The sequence below is a fragment of the Anser cygnoides genome, chromosome 7, assembly GCF_040182565.1.
Source record: "Anser cygnoides isolate HZ-2024a breed goose chromosome 7, Taihu_goose_T2T_genome, whole genome shotgun sequence".
Lineage (NCBI taxonomy): Eukaryota > Metazoa > Chordata > Aves > Anseriformes > Anatidae > Anser > Anser cygnoides.
The window spans coordinates 5,018,846-5,037,418 of record NC_089879.1 but is presented as its reverse complement, the minus strand read 5'-3'; the positions used below and the strand labels follow the sequence as shown (position 1 = coordinate 5,037,418).

The 18,573-nt window shown below is 42.1% G+C and overlaps 1 protein-coding gene across 11 annotated transcripts in view; it reads left to right on the top strand.

The window, feature by feature from the left end:
- TACC2 (transforming acidic coiled-coil containing protein 2) overlaps nt 1-18,511 on the top strand; it is a 131,391-nt gene extending 112,880 nt beyond the window's left edge. For all 11 annotated transcript variants that reach the window (XM_067000460.1, XM_067000453.1, XM_067000463.1 and 8 more), the window contains 7 exons: nt 3,987-4,130; nt 5,177-5,253; nt 9,445-9,488; nt 15,058-15,218; nt 15,757-15,863; nt 16,912-17,032; nt 17,949-18,511. In XM_067000460.1, coding sequence (XP_066856561.1) covers nt 3,987-4,130; nt 5,177-5,253; nt 9,445-9,488; nt 15,058-15,218; nt 15,757-15,863; nt 16,912-17,032; nt 17,949-18,014 — 720 coding nt within the window. In that variant the 3' untranslated portion in view covers nt 18,015-18,511. The remainder of the gene's footprint in view (nt 1-3,986; nt 4,131-5,176; nt 5,254-9,444; nt 9,489-15,057; nt 15,219-15,756; nt 15,864-16,911; nt 17,033-17,948) is intronic.
- Nucleotides 18,512-18,573: the final 62 nt, after the last annotated feature.

Sequence of the window (18,573 nt, the reverse complement as noted above, 5' to 3'; positions counted from 1 at the left end):
TCTCCATTACGATGTCCTGGGGTCATTTTTCTGTAGGTGCAACTTGAACAGAGCCACTTGGGTTCGTGTCAGCCACTCTGCAGATGCTGAGGTGGTGTAGAGTTGGGTGTTGAAATAAGATGTTGAAATAAGTAAAGGAGAGAAACTGAAAGGAAAGGCATAGGGACAAATGGGATTAGAGTATCAACACTTTGGGATGCTCTCCTGGTAGTAAGAGAGGTTTATTTCCTTCAGACAAGTATACCTTTTTTTCTAGTAAAACCACATGCAGAGAACTTACACCTGGATTTTACTTGCTTTTCAGTAGAGTTACAAGCATAAACAGGTCTTGTTACACCTCCATTGACCTGTGTGCACATGCATCAATTAGTTAAAAGATCATATCATTTGATATGCACCTAGACAGTGTGTGAGTGCTTGTAGAGGGTAAGCTAATTTTCAGCAGGGCTAAAGACATATTTCCCTAAACAGTATGATAAAAAGTGCTTATCATTTTCATTGCAGTGCTTTTCTTTGTTTTCTTGCACTTTGACCTTCTTGAAGCAAGATAACTGTAGCTGGTTAATCAATATGCATTTATTCCCGTTCTGGTCAGATATCTGGTTTCTGTAAAAGGTGCTGGGAAGAGAAGGGGAAGTGCACTGCACTCTCAAATATTTACACTAAGATCGCAGTGACCTACATTTAGTAGTAATTCCCTGCAGACTCTAATCTTTCTGTGTGAGGTTTGGTGACTTATAAATCCCTATGCTTATTATTATCCCAATTAACTGCTTACCATCTTGGCAGTTAGGCACTGAACTGAAAGCATCGACTGTCATCCTGTTGGGCTATTTTATTTTCCGATGATAGGAATATTTGGAGGTAGAAAATATCGACTAGTGAATTGGACATCAGTTTGGAGCTGTGTAAAATTGGCTTTTGAGATAAAACCGCAAAGACCAGTACAGGATGCTCTGACAGAGGGTTTGTTATGTTCCTGCCAAAGAGAGAAGCCAGCAGCCCAGCTGGGACTTGTGTGAAGTTTTTCCAAAGTCAGGACAATACTGGTGGGACCAGTAACCGCCAGCATTTCTACTAACTGGTTAAGTTCTAAGAGCTTTTGTAGTCGTTTTTGGGAAATTTTAAGGTTTTCTTGCATGTCATTGATATTATTCTTTTGTACAATTTACTCAAATGCAAGAGAGAATTAGAGAAAACATCAGTGAGGTGTTGAGTCCTATATACAAAAATGCATAAGTATGTATTAAGTGCCTTAAATGTTCTTTTTTCCTTAAAAATCTTCATCATGTTGGCAGTTACTTTGACACATTTTTGTATGAGCTTAAGGAAATTTGTGTTTCCTGTGCCACAATGAATATTTTCCAGCAATCTCTTCATGAGATCCAGCAAATTACGTGGCAGGAGGCTTTTGAAATATGATATATACAGTTCAATGGATTGATCTTCAGGATGGCCTTTCTTTGGAGGGCAGCTTTGATGATCTAATAGCTCTTTTTCATCTCTCAGTTTATCTTGCCTCATGTTTGAGGAGGAAATAAAGTACATTTTTTTGAAGCTCGAATGCAGAATTTAAACAGCAGTAGTCGTATTTATTGCCTGTTTTACCTTCACTGAGATCTGTGGACAGCACCATGTGTTTTTGTATATATGCGTATACACAGATGCCTGAGCTTGTGTCCCAGATGTATTTTTTTCCTGCATAGTTGTTGTATATTGGGAGATAATTTCAAGAATACATGCTCTGTAATTTTGATAGATCTTGCGCTGAGGTAGGAAAATCTCTGGAATTGAGGTTGCACCTCCTTGTTGTGTTGGAATTGATTATTAGTTTGTGGTTAAATGCTGCAAAAAAAGAGATGAATGGCCTGCACCATAAATACTAGAAGTACAGAGTCAAATGACTCCTGTGTTTAAAAATGAGCAAAAAATACAGAGCAAATTAGTGAGACTCCTATATAAACAAACATGCAGCATGGTGTTTTGAAGTACTGTTTAGCTTGTTAGTGCTCTAATTGAATTTTCTTGTCCGGTCTTTTAACATTGCTGATGTGGTATCGTCATGTTGCCCACAGATGTGGAATTCATAACATCCGTTCCTGTGTTTTCCTAGCATGAGCATTGCGTGTAATTTTTAAGGCAGCTTCTTCAGTAAGGTGTGATGTGAGGGTTCAGAAAGGATTGCAGAACCTTTGGAGCCTTTCTGTTATTTCTGAGGATACGCAAGAAGAGCTGTGAGCAAGTGAAGGATTTATGGAATAGCATCTGACAAAATTGCCTTCAACTGCGTTGATACAAAGCATGTGCTGCTGATATAAATGAGATCTGTTTGTGTGCGCCTTGCGGGGAGGAGGGCTGGGCCGTGATTCAGGCATTACTTACTCACTTTCACGTTCCTGTGCTTCAAGCAGTTGAATACAGCTCTCCTGTTTTATTGATTAAAAAAAAATAATAATTAAAAAACACTTTTAAAAAATAAAATATTTTATCTTTTCTATATATGATTATTAAAAATATCTACATACTAAGTGCAAGAGCAACATGGCGGGCCCTGTTTCTCCATAGATAAGCCTTATCTTGCCCTTTTGTTAGTGCTAAGCAACCATAAAATCCTGCTAACTCAGGCGGGCCCCTGAAATCTGACTTTATGCCATGTTCTGGCTAATGGGAAAGAAGTCACAAGGCTGTGGGTGAGCAGGGGACCAGCTCCTGGGTCTCTGAGTGAGCACTAAAACAAGCGGCAGAGCCCTGGCCCAGCGGACTCCAGGGCTGCCTCCTCAGACACAGGCTGTGGCTTCTCCTCCTCCCCCGTAATTCCGATTCCTTGGCCAGTTTCATGCCTGTTTGAGAGAGGAGGAGAGCATTAAATCCCAGCAACAGGGATACGGTCACCTCCACCCCGAAATTATTCTGTGCTCCCCCAGCAGCTGAGAGGGAGGACATTTTGTTTCCCTACCAGCCTGAGGCAGGGCCCAGCCGGGCCGTCAGCGCGGGCACATCAGCTGCTTGATCGCAACGTGCAAAGCACAGGGAGGGGACAGAGGGACGTAAAAAGCTGTTGTGGTGCCTCTGATACAGAGGGTCTGCTCTGACGGGAGTGCTGCAGGGGAAGAAGTTCAGGGGAGAGGTGCTATGCTATAGAGTGCAAGGAGTATAGACAAGGAGTCTGCTGTTGCTCCAGCAGCAAAGCGTACACATCCAGACCATCGGTCTGCTGCACATGGTGTCTCAAGATGTGGGTTTTTGTTTAGCACCTTCCTAACTGTCTTTTATAAACTTCTTGGTTTTAATGTACCGTATGAATTGTTTATTTGTGGAGTGTTTGCAAGATGACGCATCTCAGTTTCTCATAACTCTTCCTCATTTCACATGCTGCTCTCCTTCTGAGTCAGTGTGGACCACCGACGTGAGCAAGAGCAGCAGCTGCAAATAAAACCTCATTTAACATACTAATCGCATGCTTAAATACCAGCAGGGCAACAACATCACCTATATATTCACAGCTTTTATGAAAGAGTGTTTTATGATAGGTAACGGTATACTGCCATGGCAGAACTAGGAAGGTGGGACATCCACTTTCTTCTGATTTTTTGATCTCATCTATTTTTATGGAGGCATATTTCCCCTTAATGAGCTCTCTGCCTCCAATTCTAGTTTCCTCTGCTGATGTGCACTTCTTGTGGATGTTTTTATGAAATCTCTGCATCAGAAAATAGTAAATTGTCTAAAATATTGGGGACAAAGTGCTATCTTTATTTTCTCCCAGTAAGAGTTATATGGCTCTTCTGATGCTTACCATGGATTTTAAATGTTTATTTTATCGTTGCTAAATTGAAATTTCCTAGTCAGTGTTACTGCTGTTATAATTTAGTAGTGCACAGGCTTTTAGTCGTAGCTCAGGATCCTGGTGCCTAGCACCCAGAAAACATTAGCTAAACACATATTTAATGGTTCATTTCTTTGTATTTAAAAAAACAAACACACAGAGAGAACCTGCTATCCCAGCAGATGTTTCCATCTCTAAAAGTGCGCTGTACTCCCGGATCGGCACCTCAGATGCAGAAAGCACCGCAAGTCTTCTCTACCCCCAGCAAGACTTAGACTCCGCACTACGACTGGCCAGAGCAGAGGTAATTTTCAGAATTTAGAAAAGGAAATATGTGTCCCTTGTGGTTTACTTTTGTCTTTCCTATTTTCTCCCAAATTCTTCATATTATGATTACTTTTACTATTCTTGAGACTATTCTCAGCCATGCTAAAGCTACACTAGAGGCCACCAAAGCAAATGGCACTACACTGCAAGTTTACCTCTTTTGATGTAAATGAAAATCAGATGTTATATGAGAAAAAATCTTTATTGCTTTTAACTGTATTCTGTGTCTCTTTACATTGGTATATAATTTTATAAAAATTGTAAGATGCTGGAAACAGGAATCATAAGTATTTTTCAAAGATACATAAAAAATTAGTCTGGCTAGTATTAGAATAGAGTAGAATACTTTCAGGTAGAAGGGACCTCCAAAAATCATCCAGTCCAACTGTCAGACTATTTCAGGGCTGACACCAAATTAAAACATATCATTAAGAGCATTATCTAAATGCCTCTTAAACATCAACAGGTACGGGGTGTCAACCACCTCTCTAGGAAGCCCATTGCAGTGTCTAATAATTAGAAAAAATGGTACAGTCTCGTGTTCTGAATTTTATGATAGATTGTGTGAACAAAAGGAGCATGAAGGAACGCAGTCCTTTGAGTATAAAATTTAAAGTATGCATGCAGACGCTGTAGAGCTTTCTTAGAGAACAAATCATGGGACCATGTTCCAAAACCATGTACAAAGGTCTGGCTCCAAATCAGACGTTATATAGAGTAATATAGTATTTCTTGAAAAGTGTCCTTGTTACGATAGGGATGAAACATGAGACAAGAGCGTTGCATCTGCTTCACTAAGTTAGTTTTTTGAAATGAGTATGATTTCACATCCAAACTTCTTAAATTGCATCTTAAAGTCTGTAAAAGAAGAAATCATTGGGAATGCTCATATTTGAACCCATTATACATTTGAAAACTATACCTCTGTTAATTAGAATTGGATGTAAATTCATATATTGCACACTTATTTAATTTCTTCTTTAATGGATCACTTATTTTTGCTTTTCTTTTTCTTTGTTTAAGATTGTGGCCAAGGAAAAAGAAGTGTCTGAGTGGAAAGAGAAATATGAAGAAAGCAGAAGGGAAGTGATGGAAATGAGGTGGGTTATTAACGTGTCACTAACCACACTGACAGTCTCTCTTTTCAGACTGTGGATAGTACACAGAGTACCATGACTGTATAATTGTTTTGGTTAGCTGAAATTGTTCAGTTATTTTTAACTGCACACTCTAGGTTGATCCTAAACTGATACTTTGTTTTTGCCATGCGTGGTGGGCACTGTTGTTCAAGGTAGTCATTGAAGACTTATATGTTGCTAATCTCGTTTACATCCTCAGAATAGTGAGATAATGGGTCTTAATCTAATGTAATCTTAATGTAAGGAAAGAATTTTCTCCAGTTTGTGCTGCTCACCACACCTGTGAATTCTCACATGGATTGCATTGTGGTGTTTCTCTTGCTTGACTGAATTAGTCTGCCTGCAGTGCTGGCAGAGATGTGCACATGATAATTTAAAATTCACTTTCTGCAAATAATTTTGGCAACAGAAAAGAGCATGTGAAAGTTTGAATATAGGTATGAGTAGTAGAGGCTCCCTTCAGGAGATTATTATAAAATGTTTCATTAACATTAAAAAAAAAAAAAAACAAAAATTCAGCTGGCAGTAGAAAAACATTCCTTGGAAAGGAATGACTCTGAGTGTTGACCTTCGAGAAAATTCAACATGCTTTTCTTTGAACTGAGCTACACTTTTAATTATCACACACACTAAGCTTGATTTCAGTTAACCAGTGTTTATCTTGGATTTTGCTGCTCCATTTGAGAGCTGACAGAAGGACCCTGAGCTTTTCAGGTCTTTCTAGTTATATCTGTAGTTCTAATGTATTTTATTTCTCCTTGCAAACCCGTCTCTGTTACATTAAATATTTGTATACTGGAACATAACAGGTTTGACCTTCCATCCCAGCCCAGGTCCTTGTCATTTGCAAAGGTGACAACAAAGTCACTGTAGTGGACGAGGTGAAGGGTGTTGCCCAAAGACTCATTTTTGCTTCCCGTTTAGTCAGTTGAAAGTTTCAGCCATTCTGTGTTTCTTTTCCAGTGGTAATGCCATAAGAGCAACATACAGATAAGTTCGACGTGCTCATCAATCTGAATCTGAGAAAGTCATCAATTTTAAAGAGACTTTGTAGAAGTATTTTATGGAGTCTAAAGTCTATTACTTTGTACCATCAAACAGACAGACACCATCCTCAACCTCCACGCCCTTAACTCATAAATGAAAGAGAACTGACAGATTATTTGAGCATCCATCTTTCTGAGTAATAATTTCTGTGGTCGCTTCTGAAACTGACTTTTCTTCAAAATCACTTCTGTTCTTAGTGCCAACTTCTTCCCAAAGTTAAAAGCCCAGGTAGTTTAAAGCTAAGGCCAATGAACTGTATCAAGGGATGACCTGCACGTGCAATTCCTGCTGGCATCCCAGAAAACTGTACTTACGTAGTAGAGGTAATAGGGGATTGTGGTGCAGAAGTCAACAAACACTAGTAGGGATGCCAGGAGTCACACATGGCAGATTTCAGTAGAGGAGTGCAGGGCTTAGAGCCAAAGCATCTTAAGAGAGGCGTCTGCAAAAGGCAAGGGCAGCCACTTGATTTCTTTGAGAGGAACCATGTCCCAGCACCCCGCTGAGTTCTCTCACCTCCTGCTCTCTGCTTGGGAAAGGAACCAAAACCCCAGCACAGCTCTTTCAGTGCATAATGAGGCAAAATGGAAAGGAGCCACTGCAAGCAGTCAAATCTAAGAAGCAACGCATGGAATGAAAAAAAACCCTAGCAACTGTATAAAGAATGACTCAGAGCTCAGCACATGCTCCAGTGTGGTACTTTGTCTGTTTTCTGGGAACTGCCTGGGTGCACATGCCTGCCAGCTGCAAACAAGCACTGACAGAGGTTGCTTATCCCTTAATGAAAGGAGAGCAGGGATGATGCAGAGCAGCTGACACACTGTAGATCTATACCTTCGTGTTCCTTACAGGAGTTTTCTTCTGTGTCTATGATCTCAATAAGATTTGATTTTAAAAAAAAAAAAAAAAAACCACCTTATGTAAGCCAAATTTCCCACAGACACATCCCTACCATACATGGGGAAAAGGTCTGGCAGATACTGTCACAAAATGATGAAATGTGCATATGTGCCCAAAGAAAGATTTCACTTGGAAGATTACACGTTAAATCAGTCCATGTGTGGTAAATTAGAGATGCGGTAATTGGATGTGACATAATTATAAGCAAGGAATGAAGGGAAAGGCAGGGATTATCTGGCAGTGCAAGCATAAAAGCATCACTTACCCCAAAAGGAGAAGCAGTGCTCCTTTATGCAAGCCCTGCGTACTCTACCTGGAATATCCTGAGATCAGCTAGGTTTCCAGAAAAAATGTCAGTCTGGAGGAAATTCCACTCCAGAGAACGGAGCCCAAGATGAGAATTATAATATTGTAATATTTGTCAAACAGATAACCAGTGGTGGGCCATACCATAATCCAAGGGTACACCCAGAGACAGGCCTGAAATACTTAAGTATGGTCGTTTGGAGGTCTAATTGATCATGCCTCGGTGTGGGAAGTCAAGCAGGTGACCTCTGGAGAGGTAGCCCTGGATTTCTGTGTTTTTATGACTTAGGAAATTGCAGAAATTCAATAGTAGACTGAAAGACCTAAAATCCCAGAAGTTAAGTCCATGTGGCATCTCAAGGGAGGGTTAAGATGCACCATCACAAAGGAATGATGTGGCCAGCGTCCTTGGGGTTCCCTTCCGTAAAGTGGTGTTTCTTTAGGCTGCTTGACTAAAAAAGCCCTTTGACATGAATCTGGAACAAGCCCGGATTTACCTCGCCTTCCAAACTGAATATTATTAGAATCACTGTGGCGCTGCAGTACCCACATTTATTGAGCAGCTGCTACGTTATTAGTAAGGGTGGGTAATGCACAGAATGCGGTGCGTGCTTGAACTAGCATAAGCTGCTGAAAGTAAGAAATAGAATATATTCTTTCACTTTGTTGCCAAATTCCATGGCGGAGCCCAGGCTGAGAGGTGTTGGACTGTAACAGCATTTAATGCTGTATTCATTGCCTTGAGTCCTTGGCTCATTTTTCTAGGATGATAAAACTTCCCAAAGGTGATCAGTATTACAGGGATATGACATGGCTTTAAAATCCTTCCTGCTTACAGTAGGTTTTTGAGGTAGTCGTCTTCGGACGTGAAAGTGATCCCGGTGTCTGGGGTCTGCTTCTGATGCAGATTTCCCACAGGCAGTGCTGGAGTGGCTGCGTTTGGTTTTGGGGAGCTCCACAGCTCTCTCCTTTCCTTACTGACTTCTGTCCTGGGATTTTCCCGCATCCTCGCTGTAACCTCACCGACTGCAGCAGACTGAGCTGAAATGGGGCACGTGAACGCAAGCTAAGACTTGACAAAATATGTATTCAAATACCAGCGGGCTATTTTGAATATCCACTTCAGCTGAAGTGTGCAGTAATTTTGTTTTTCATAGGCAGTCCTATGTGGCTCACAAATCAAAGCACTGATCAAGCTAGTCTCATTTTATTAGCTTTATTTGGCTCTGGAAGGGGATGGATCATCTTTCTAAATCACACTTAATCTGCTTATTTTGGCTAACCTCTTTTCAAGAAGGAAACTCAAAGCCTACCGTGAGTATGTAAAATAAAATAGTCTTAAAAGTAATATTTTACCCCCTCTGTTTCAAAACAGATTTGTGAAATAGGGCATGATGGAATTTGTGCTCCCTAACTGAATGTTTTAGCCATTTTCTCTTAAGTGCTAATGGATCGGTTCTTCACATTTGGAGAGTGGAAGATGAGATACATTTTGGATGAGGGCCAGCTGTACTCCTGTTAGGTTTACTTGCCTACCAGTGATAACTTTTCTTAGTGTTTACATTAAAATAAGCAAACAGAATAAAGACGGGATGGAAGAAAGAAATCGATGCAATTATGTTTATGTTTAAAGCAGGATTGGTAATGTACTTTGGGCATGTGTCAAATAACACGTTTGTTTGTTTCGAAGCAATTCCTTTTCCCTCCCTGTAAAGGAGCAGCGTTTAAGCTGTCAGTTTTATTTGTTACGTAGGTAATAAAGAGCTTATAAAAATGTGGTGTGGGATCCGTATCCTGATTTTAATACCTTCGTTCAGTTATCGAGTAGCTTTATTTTCTACATAAGTATTAGCAATTATGATGTTTGCCAAAAGTTGTTTGTTTTTGTTCCCCTTATAGGAAAATAGTTTCAGAATATGAGAAGACGATTGCTCAGATGATAGGTAGGTATTTCTACCGCGAAAAGATGTATCCTGCACTCTGATTTTCTGAAGAGAGCACAGAAACGTTTGTCTGTAGGCTTCGTTTTGATGCTAGCTACACTTGCTGATGCTGCTGGAAATTGGGATGCATCCGAGGACACCGGTGTGTGTTGCTGGGTTGTGATGAAAAGCCAGAGCTTCGTTTTACAGAAAGCAGACCCCGAGGCAGTGCAGGTAGTACAGCAAGGTCAGGGCTTTTTGTTCTGCATCGAAGCAAACTGTCCCACAGGAAGCATGTTAAGACGCTTTGCCCAGAATTCACGGGTGTCTCTGGGAGAGACTCTGAATGACCTAAAAACCCTTTAGTCATCTGCTCACAGCTGTCTGACAGGAGATACCAAACTTAGCTCTTGACAACAACGGGGATTATCTGTGGTAAGTGCATTGGTCAGACCAAAACCTAGATTAACTTCAATCCCAGCTGAGAGATCGTGAGTGGTCAATCCACCTCCCCAGTTACTTACTGACATAAAGGTCTCCTCTAAGATCTGTATTGTGGCAGAGTTTGCCGCTCAGTAATCAGAAAATACCTTTGTTATCAGAATGCCCCATGAGTGAAAAACTCGATAGCCTTTCAGAACCCGCAGGACTCTTGCACTTCCTTGGCACAGGAGGCCTGACCCCAGGGTGCGATGTTAAAGCCTCCTCAGCAGGTTTCCAAAGCTCTTTTCCTGCTCTCACTGAAGAAAGCACCAGTGCCTTGTGCTGTCCTGTATGGATTCAGCTCCAGAAGTGCCCAGGGCTGCACGGGGTCGTGGGTTCTCCCCGGCCAAGTGCATGGGGATGAGCAGGAGAAGAAGCGGTGGCTGATGAGAAGCAGCACCGTGCTCACCTGGGCAGGCTTGGGTAAAGCACTGGGAAGCATCATTAACAGCAGGGGAGCAGCCTGGCAGTTAATTGTGGGGTTTGAGACACAGGAGAAAGGCTCATCTAGGTACTGATATCCACGAGCAGGGAGAGTGTTGTGAATCTAGCATATTCGCACCGGCTATTAACAAATCGAAATAAATTACTGCTCTCACTCCCCTGGGAGAGCTGTCAGAGAGAGCACAGCATGCCAGGGACACAAAGGGCAACTGTGCGTCTTTCAACAAAGGGTTTTTACACGGAAGGACTTCTGTCACAGCTATTGACTTATCATATGTATGTTGGCTTGTCCCTTTTCAAATTGGCAGTCCCATGGCCAGTGTTGTGCGACCCCCAATTTTTGCATTTCTTCTGTTTTTTAGCATTAGGGGATGGGGAGTAGTTCAGCTGTCTGGTGCTTTTGCTGCTTTTCTACATTTTATAGCCCCTGGGAGACAGCCCAGCTTCCTATCGTGTAAAGAGAAAAAAGGGTCTAGAAATAAATATTTGTTTCCTTGCTTCATTCCCTAGTGTTGTGCCTCCAATGCCTTTTGTATGTGAACCTGAATGAATTTGCCTGCTTTCTGGCATAATGTCTGTCGTTCTCATCATGCAAGCGTTAAAATAGGAGTGACCAAAGTATGCCAAGAATTTGGTTCCCTTTGTTTTGCACTTAATGTACTCTGGTATTTCATGTGCAATCATGGAAATTTACCAAACGTGGCCAAGAATCAGGGTCGCAGTCCCCAAAATGTGATTTCATTCTTCTTTCTAACACTGGAGAAATTGTGTCCTGTTCCATGTGTTCTGCTGCTGCAAAGTGATTGTTTTCAGTACTGCAGAGTTTCATCTGAATGTTTTCAGCATGTAGGTAGAAAAACACTGTCCTGTATCTGCCCTGTGCATAGCTCCCCAGAAACAGTGCAGGGAGCTCGGCAGCTTCACCTGGCCATTCGTATGGACAAACACAGGGCCTGCCCTTTTATCCCCAGCATATGCATGTAGTTTTAACAGAATTTTCTTTCCGATTTCAAATTCTTCCCTGAGAAGCAGATTTAAAAAATAAATAAATCACATTTTGAGTCTGTAGTGCAACAAGAAGGTACAGAATAGGGATCCTAAGATAAAGGCACAGCCATGGCACCCATAGCACATGCTACAATTGCCAATTCCTCTTATTTAAAGAAAACAGGAATATTTAAAACATTGTATCTTTGAACACTGAGGAAATAGCAAACTTTAAACCTCTAATTCCGAGGATGTCAGAGTCTTTCAAATGATCTACAGCAAGTTTTTAAGAGCTGTGGCTGTGAATAATGTAATTTGCTGTCCATTTTCAAAACAACCGAAAGAAGAGTGGCACAGAAAGCATGTGTTAATTGGAGCAATATGCAAATTCTGCAGCATAGTAAATACGAGGCTTCTTCTCACTGCATTTAATGTAAATTTTTGATCTAATTAGCCCACTTTCTCCTGACATTTGTGCAAATTACTGTCCTTCTGATAAACGAATTTACTCACCCAAATGCCACGCTGTAGAGGCAGATGATTGTCTGCGGGCTATTTGCATGCACTTCACCGAGCTGTGTCCCAGTGATGTCTCACTGCTAACACAAACCGTGCATTCCAACAAAAGCAGTGCCTCTGCTCTTTCTGTTTATGATTTAACCCTTTGGAGCTATTTATACAGGGGCATCGCAAGCGAACCAATTTCACAAATCCCTCTGAAGACTGTTCCGTGTGGCTGGTGGATCCTACTCAGCCTTTTACAGGTTGCCTTGTAGGATGAACACAAACGAGTGGTGTTACTGACACAGGGTGGTAGACGTGGTTGCATATAAAGGCACTGAAAGCACGCGTTGCAAATAGTAACTGCCCTTGACTTCAGGGGCTGTGGCAGCTCTCGTATTTGCTGGTGTGTACGCATAGAGCCCAGCATTACCCGGCGCAGCTCGTGCAATTAGTTTCATGCCACATGCTGTACCGCAGAGCTTGAAGCTGCCGGTGTATAGATCCCTTTTGGTGTCTCTTTGCATAACTTTTTTTCTGGTGCTTTAACGCTTCTTCCTTTTTTCTCACACTTCCTAGCCCCTGACACACTCCCCTTCCTGTTGGGAACGGGGACAAAAAAGAAGGGCCTTGCTCGGGGCTTTGCGGGCTGGCTGCTGCTTGTGCTGCTGCTGGTGCTGCGTGGTGCCGAGGCCTGCAGCTCACCCTGGGTGACTGCACACACTCACCGGGGTCACGCTCACCCGCAGCCCCCTGCCGAAATCCCTCTCGTGGTTTTACTTTGTATCATTGGATTTGTAACGTCGGGCTTTTTTTTCTGTTAAAAATGTATCCGTGTACTTGTAAGTGTAAAGCCATAATGAAATGCTCATTATGAAAACCAAAGAGATGTTTTGCTGTGTGCATTACGGGATGTTGCATTACTTGTTTTCTGCTTTTCCTAACAATTCCTGATTTTCTATTTTGCTTCCGTTTTTGTTGCTTCTTGCTATTTGCTTGCAAAAACAAACAGGCAAGCCTGGTAAGTAAAGCTTTTCACCAACTTTCACACCAGCATTCTGCATTTTTTGTTTTCTTTGGCTTTTGTTCTCTGTTTGCTGCATTCCCATTCAGTGGTGGAACACTGGGCTGAGCCCCAGAGCGGGTCTGCTCGTCCTGTGGTGGTGGTCTCATCCTGGCAGTCCGGACAGCGTTATTCCTGAGCATCCTAGTGGTGGTGGGGAGCCGTGGGCAGTGTGTTTTGCAGACGTGGAAGCCATTTAATTAAAATATTTTCATCAGATAACTTCATAAACTGATTTTAAAATAATTTAGAGGCAAGCATCTGTAGCTGCTTAGCTAAGATGTGGCTGGCAGGCTGCTGTCAGCGTAGCTCCGCTGAGCAGCTTTTCATTAAAGCTAAATGATAGCTGTAGAAAACATCTGGTAGGTCTGCCAGTCCTGCTCCAGCCAGATGAAGCACACCAGAAATGTTCCCTCTCTTCAGGTGACCCGTTCCTCCTTGCTCCACCGGTAGAAACGCCTCATCTTCAGCTCCCTCCCCAGTCCCTGGGCCAGGAGAGGAGAAAGTGAGCGTCTGGCACCAGTTGTCCCAGTTCACGTGTGCTGGGGCAGCTGGGCTGGGGGCGTTTGAAGGAGCTGGTCCAGCTGAAGAGAGAGCAGGGGTCCGGGATGTGCTGGGAGGAAAAGAAAGAGCTCTCTAGTTGTGAGGGGTGAGCCTTGGGTCACCAGCTTTCTGGATTGCCCTCGAAACAAGACAAAGATGCTAAAATATGGCAGTAACCTGACAAAGTAAAGGCAGATCTTCTTATTATTATTTTGCGTTGCCACATGAAGTGCTTTTAAGTACTTCACTTGGTGATGCACATGGCTGCTTTCTTCTGCACGGAGCTGTGACAGGCGAGTTTTTGCCAAAGAGCAGCGTCCTGCAGTCAGCGGCTGGGGACTGAGCTGGGCAGTGGGAAATCTCCAGCGTGCCTAAAGGAGTCTGCTGCTGGAACACAAGGTGACAACGTGCCAGGTTTTGGAAAAATAAATAAGGAATGGGAAATCAGTGGGTTTCTCCTTTTATTTGGGATTACAAATGTCCACAGTATGTCTTTAAGAAGTCAGAATGCAGAAGAGTGCACGGAGAAGTTTTGTTTCTTTCCGATGCAATATTGAAAGTTTTCAGACTGCTGGGGCATTTCTTTGCTGGTAAAATCATGGTATTGCTACGCCCCGTGCTGCAGACTCAGTGCAGTATGAACCGGGGCACTTGAGAGCCGACTGTCCGAGTTCTGTCCGAAAAAACTAAACTCTTGGCAGAACGTTTCTAAGTATAGGAGGCTTAAATGAGAAGCTGTAGAGTCTAAACTGCCTCGTGCTTTTTAGCTGGGAGAGCTTTTATTTCGATTTCTGTCAGAGGGGGAAAAAAAACACAGTACTATAAAACGAAGTAGTATAAAGGTGCTGATTTTTCTGGGTTTGCCTTCATTGCAATGTCATTCAAAGGAGCCCTTAAAGCATGGACACAAAAATCGTATTTTGTGATATGGAGCAAACAGTAAAGCATTTTACTAGACAGTGCCAGACGTTTCCTTCTAATGCTCTAAAGGTGTTCTGATTTATTACTAGGTCAATACCTTTGAAAAATGGCATCTTCCGCACAGATTCGGATTCCTGTTTTCCACCCTCCCTTAGTTATACGCAGGAGAAGCTTAGAAGATGTTTTCTGCAAACCAGAATTTAAGAAGTCTGTCCAGGGTTAGATTTCCTTTCTGGCACTTGCCTACAGAGCTCCTAAGAATGAAAGTTTGCAAAGCAGTGTTTGTCCAGGGGAAGAATTTGAGTTGGGTTAAATTAAGCAAAGTTCCATGCTTGATTTAATTCTGTGTATGGGATTAGAAAAGATGGTGCGAGAGTTCAAAGAGTTCAAAGAGCTGAGTTCAAAGTGAAATAAATTGTCAGTTAGATGTTTTCTCATTTTTCCCTAGTATCAAAATATTTAATTATCACTGTATTTAGCAAACTTTTCCAAAACAGGATTGTGTCTCTGTATAAAAATGGCTTTTCTGGATCTTCCACAAAGTTAGTAACATGCATTAAAGAGCACAACACAGTAGAAGCTATAGATGACAGTGAAATCAGTGTCCTTACTGATTGCTTTTTTCTCCTCCCATCTTCTTTCCAACAGAGGATGAACAGAGAGAGAAATCTGTCTCCCATCATACTGTTCAGCAGCTGATAGTGGAGAAGGAGCAAGCTTTGGCAGATCTGAACTCAGTGGAGAAATCACTGGCAGATCTTTTCAGGAGATATGAAAAAATGAAAGAAGTATTGGAGGGGTTTCGAAAGGTGAGTCATATTAAAGTTCCTTCCTTTTAAGAGGAAAACCAGCAGACTCTCACATGGTGGTAAACCAAAGCTGCTTAACAGCAGGCACATCTTTGTTTCCAGTCGTGAGTCTGAATTACTACATCAGACTGCAGTGTGCTGTGGGTAGGGAGAGCATGAATGCTCGGCTGTGCTTTCTTTTTCTAACAGCTTTGAGAAGATAAAGATTTTGCACAAGAGTAGCTTGTTCCCATTTCTTGTTCCTATTATTTCAATAAATGTCACATAACTGTGGAATTGTAGCAGGTATCAGGGCTGGCTTGTGGACTGAGTGTTCTGGTAAATCTAATATGTGATTTCTGGTCAGACAAAGGATTCCAGCCAGGTATCAAATGCAAACAGAAGCACTGTAAAGCTTTTTGCACTGTGTAGTATTGCTTCGGTTGGCCTCTGGGGGGGGGTGTCAGTGTTAGACAGCATCCCTTAAATATATGAATGTGAGTGCCTGTCATACACTTCAGTCTCTTAGGGTAAATTTAACATAATGTTTTCATTTAAGAATGAAGAAGTATTAAAGAAATGCGCGCAGGAGTATTTATCCCGAGTAAAGAAAGAAGAACAGAGGTATCAAGCACTCAAAATTCATGCTGAGGAAAAACTGGACAGGTAATTGACTGTGCACATCTCTTTTTAGGAGTTCATGCTGCAGGAAGATCCCTGTGGCTGGACCTTCATCCCAAAACTATTCTTTCAATGTGCCAAGCCAAGGCTGCTCTGTGATGGAGAGTTTAATGAAATGCCACACTGAGCATTTCTGCAATGTGCTGGTGACCATAGCTAAAGAAAGAATGATATTCATATTGAAAGGGTCCTCCAAGAGGAGGCCACATAGAGCGCCTTAAAATTCTATCTTTATCAAATGTCTTCGTGTTTCTTTAACGTATTTTGCAGGGAAGATCAAGAAAGAAGCCGTTAGCTAGGTCTGTGCAGCCGTGGAGGGCTGCGCTCAGATATTTACAGCTGCAGCTAGTGTTCATGTCCCCGCGGTTTGCTATTGCCCCTGTGCTGTGTTATTGCCCTTACACCAATCAGCAGAACAGAACGTGTAAGTGCTATTCAACTGTTTCAGTGCAAGCCTCCCTCTGTTCGTATTGGATCCCTGTTCTAAGCCGGATCAGCACTTGGGAGAGTGATAAGGAGTTGCACAAAAGGTCATGCCAGATCTGTATGGACAAGTGACTCCATAAGCCACTGGTGAGGAGAGAACATCTGGTTGTGGCTCAGGACAGGCAGGTCCAGCTGATATTATTGTTATCGTCATCTTTAATGCTTCCATGTAATGCCCAAGGAAGCATTGCTGGGGTTACATCCAGGACTCATATTACAGTCCTCTAGACCCAAGAGTCTATGAGAACTGGAGATCAGATTGAGAAACTTCCATAAAACACCTCCAGCTAAGTAATACCTTTGACCCCAGCACAAGTCTGAGAGAAGGAGAGAGGGAACAGACATTTAGAAAGGATTTTACAGCCTCTGCTGAGCAAGGGAGGGAGTCATCAAAAGTCTCTAGGGACAAGTCTCAGGCTGCTTTCAAAGATACAGCGAAAGGAGCCCTGCCCTCCAACACCCATCTTTTGATACATAGTCCATCCTTGGGTACCTTCTGTCCCCTTCTGTAGACAACCTGACGTGACAAAAACCTCTGTTTTTCTAGAGCCAATGCTGAAATTGCACAAGTGAGAGGCAAGGCTCAGCAAGAGCAAGCAGCATATCAGGCCAGCCTTCGTAAGGAGCAGCTGAAAGTGGATGCATTGGAAAGAACACTGGAACAAAAGGTGAGCAGCAGCTCAGCTCTTCTAACACCAAGTCAGGTGTATGGCCAAGGTGAAGCACAACCTTATCCCCAGAGTGGCTGCATCCAGCTCTCCTCTGGAGCTCAGACCATGGCCAAGGTCTGCCCAAGGACCCCTCCTGCTCCTCGTGCCCAGCAGCTCTCTGCTCTGAGTACGCACCCTGCTCAAGCCTTAAGCAAAATCTGCTGAGTGCCCCAGGCAGTTTGGGCAGATGGCCCCATCTGTCGGGCTATGATCGCAGCCACTGGCCAGCCTCGGGGGCTGATTCAGACCCAGTCAAAGCTCAGCGTGCACCTGTGTACCCTTTGTTTGCTTTGCTTTGGGGATTTGAGGTCTTCCTTGGTTTAATTCTTTCATTTTTTGTTTGTTTTTAATTTTAGCTGTAATCCCAATGTTAGCTGAAATGGTAGTAGGTGTTATATAGACAATGGTCAGGCACAGGTCTGTACAGCTTGGAGCAAAAGTGATGTGTAAATCCCTATTTATATCTCGTGTTCTCTAGCTTAGCAAAGGAGCTTACTTCCAGTGTAACACAGAGGTCCTGGCTTACAGCCTCTAGAAAACAGAATGAAAATAGTGCTATGAAGAGCAGCCTAGAAACAAATTTACGTTACGCGCTATCATCCCAGGCTAGGAACAGCTGCTGTAAAGCCACATGCTTCAGTGCGAAATTGTATTTATTGAAGTAGGAGGTGCTCTGTCTGGAAACAAGCATATTGCTTGAATGCATTATATGTAGCTCTACTATGTACGCATGTATTTTATATATTCTGTTCTCACTATTGGAGAAAATCTAATTCCTCCACACGTCTCCCAAAGGTTGAATATTTTTTTTAAAATGCTCATCTTAATGCAACAATATTTTTCATAATATTTAATGTTACCTTTTGTTTTCCAGAATAAAGAGATAGAAGAATTAACAAAGATTTGTGACGAACTGATTGCCAAAATGGGGAAAAGCTAACTTTTAACCAAATTTCTGGACTTCAATACTGAGTGCAATATGACCATTGGCACACTGATGTCCATACATTTACGTGGACAGGTTATATTTTCACTTTTTCGTATGCACTACTGTATTTTCTTTCTAAATAAAGTTGATTTAATTGTATGCAGTACTAAGATGACTATCAGAATTTCTTGCTATTGTTTGCATTTTCATAGTATAATTCATAGCAAGTTGATCTCAAAGTTCCTGTATCAGGGAGATTGTCAAGTTCTCTAAGAAATTACAAATTGCTGATCCTAGCCTTCCCTTTGTACATGAGTTCCCATGTTGGATGTCTTTTGGATTTAATATAAACATGTATTACTTGCATGGGGACTCTTGCCTTAAGGAGTGTAAACTTTATCTGCATTTGCTGATTTGTAAAATAAAATTAAAAATGAAAAAAAAATTAAAATGCATGTCACTTAAATGAAATTCTCTATTGTAAATAAATTTTTTCGTTGAAACTTGAAGTGGCTTTATCTTATTTCACTTGCCTACTACGTGTGCAGCTCCAGATACAGCACCCTTTGTT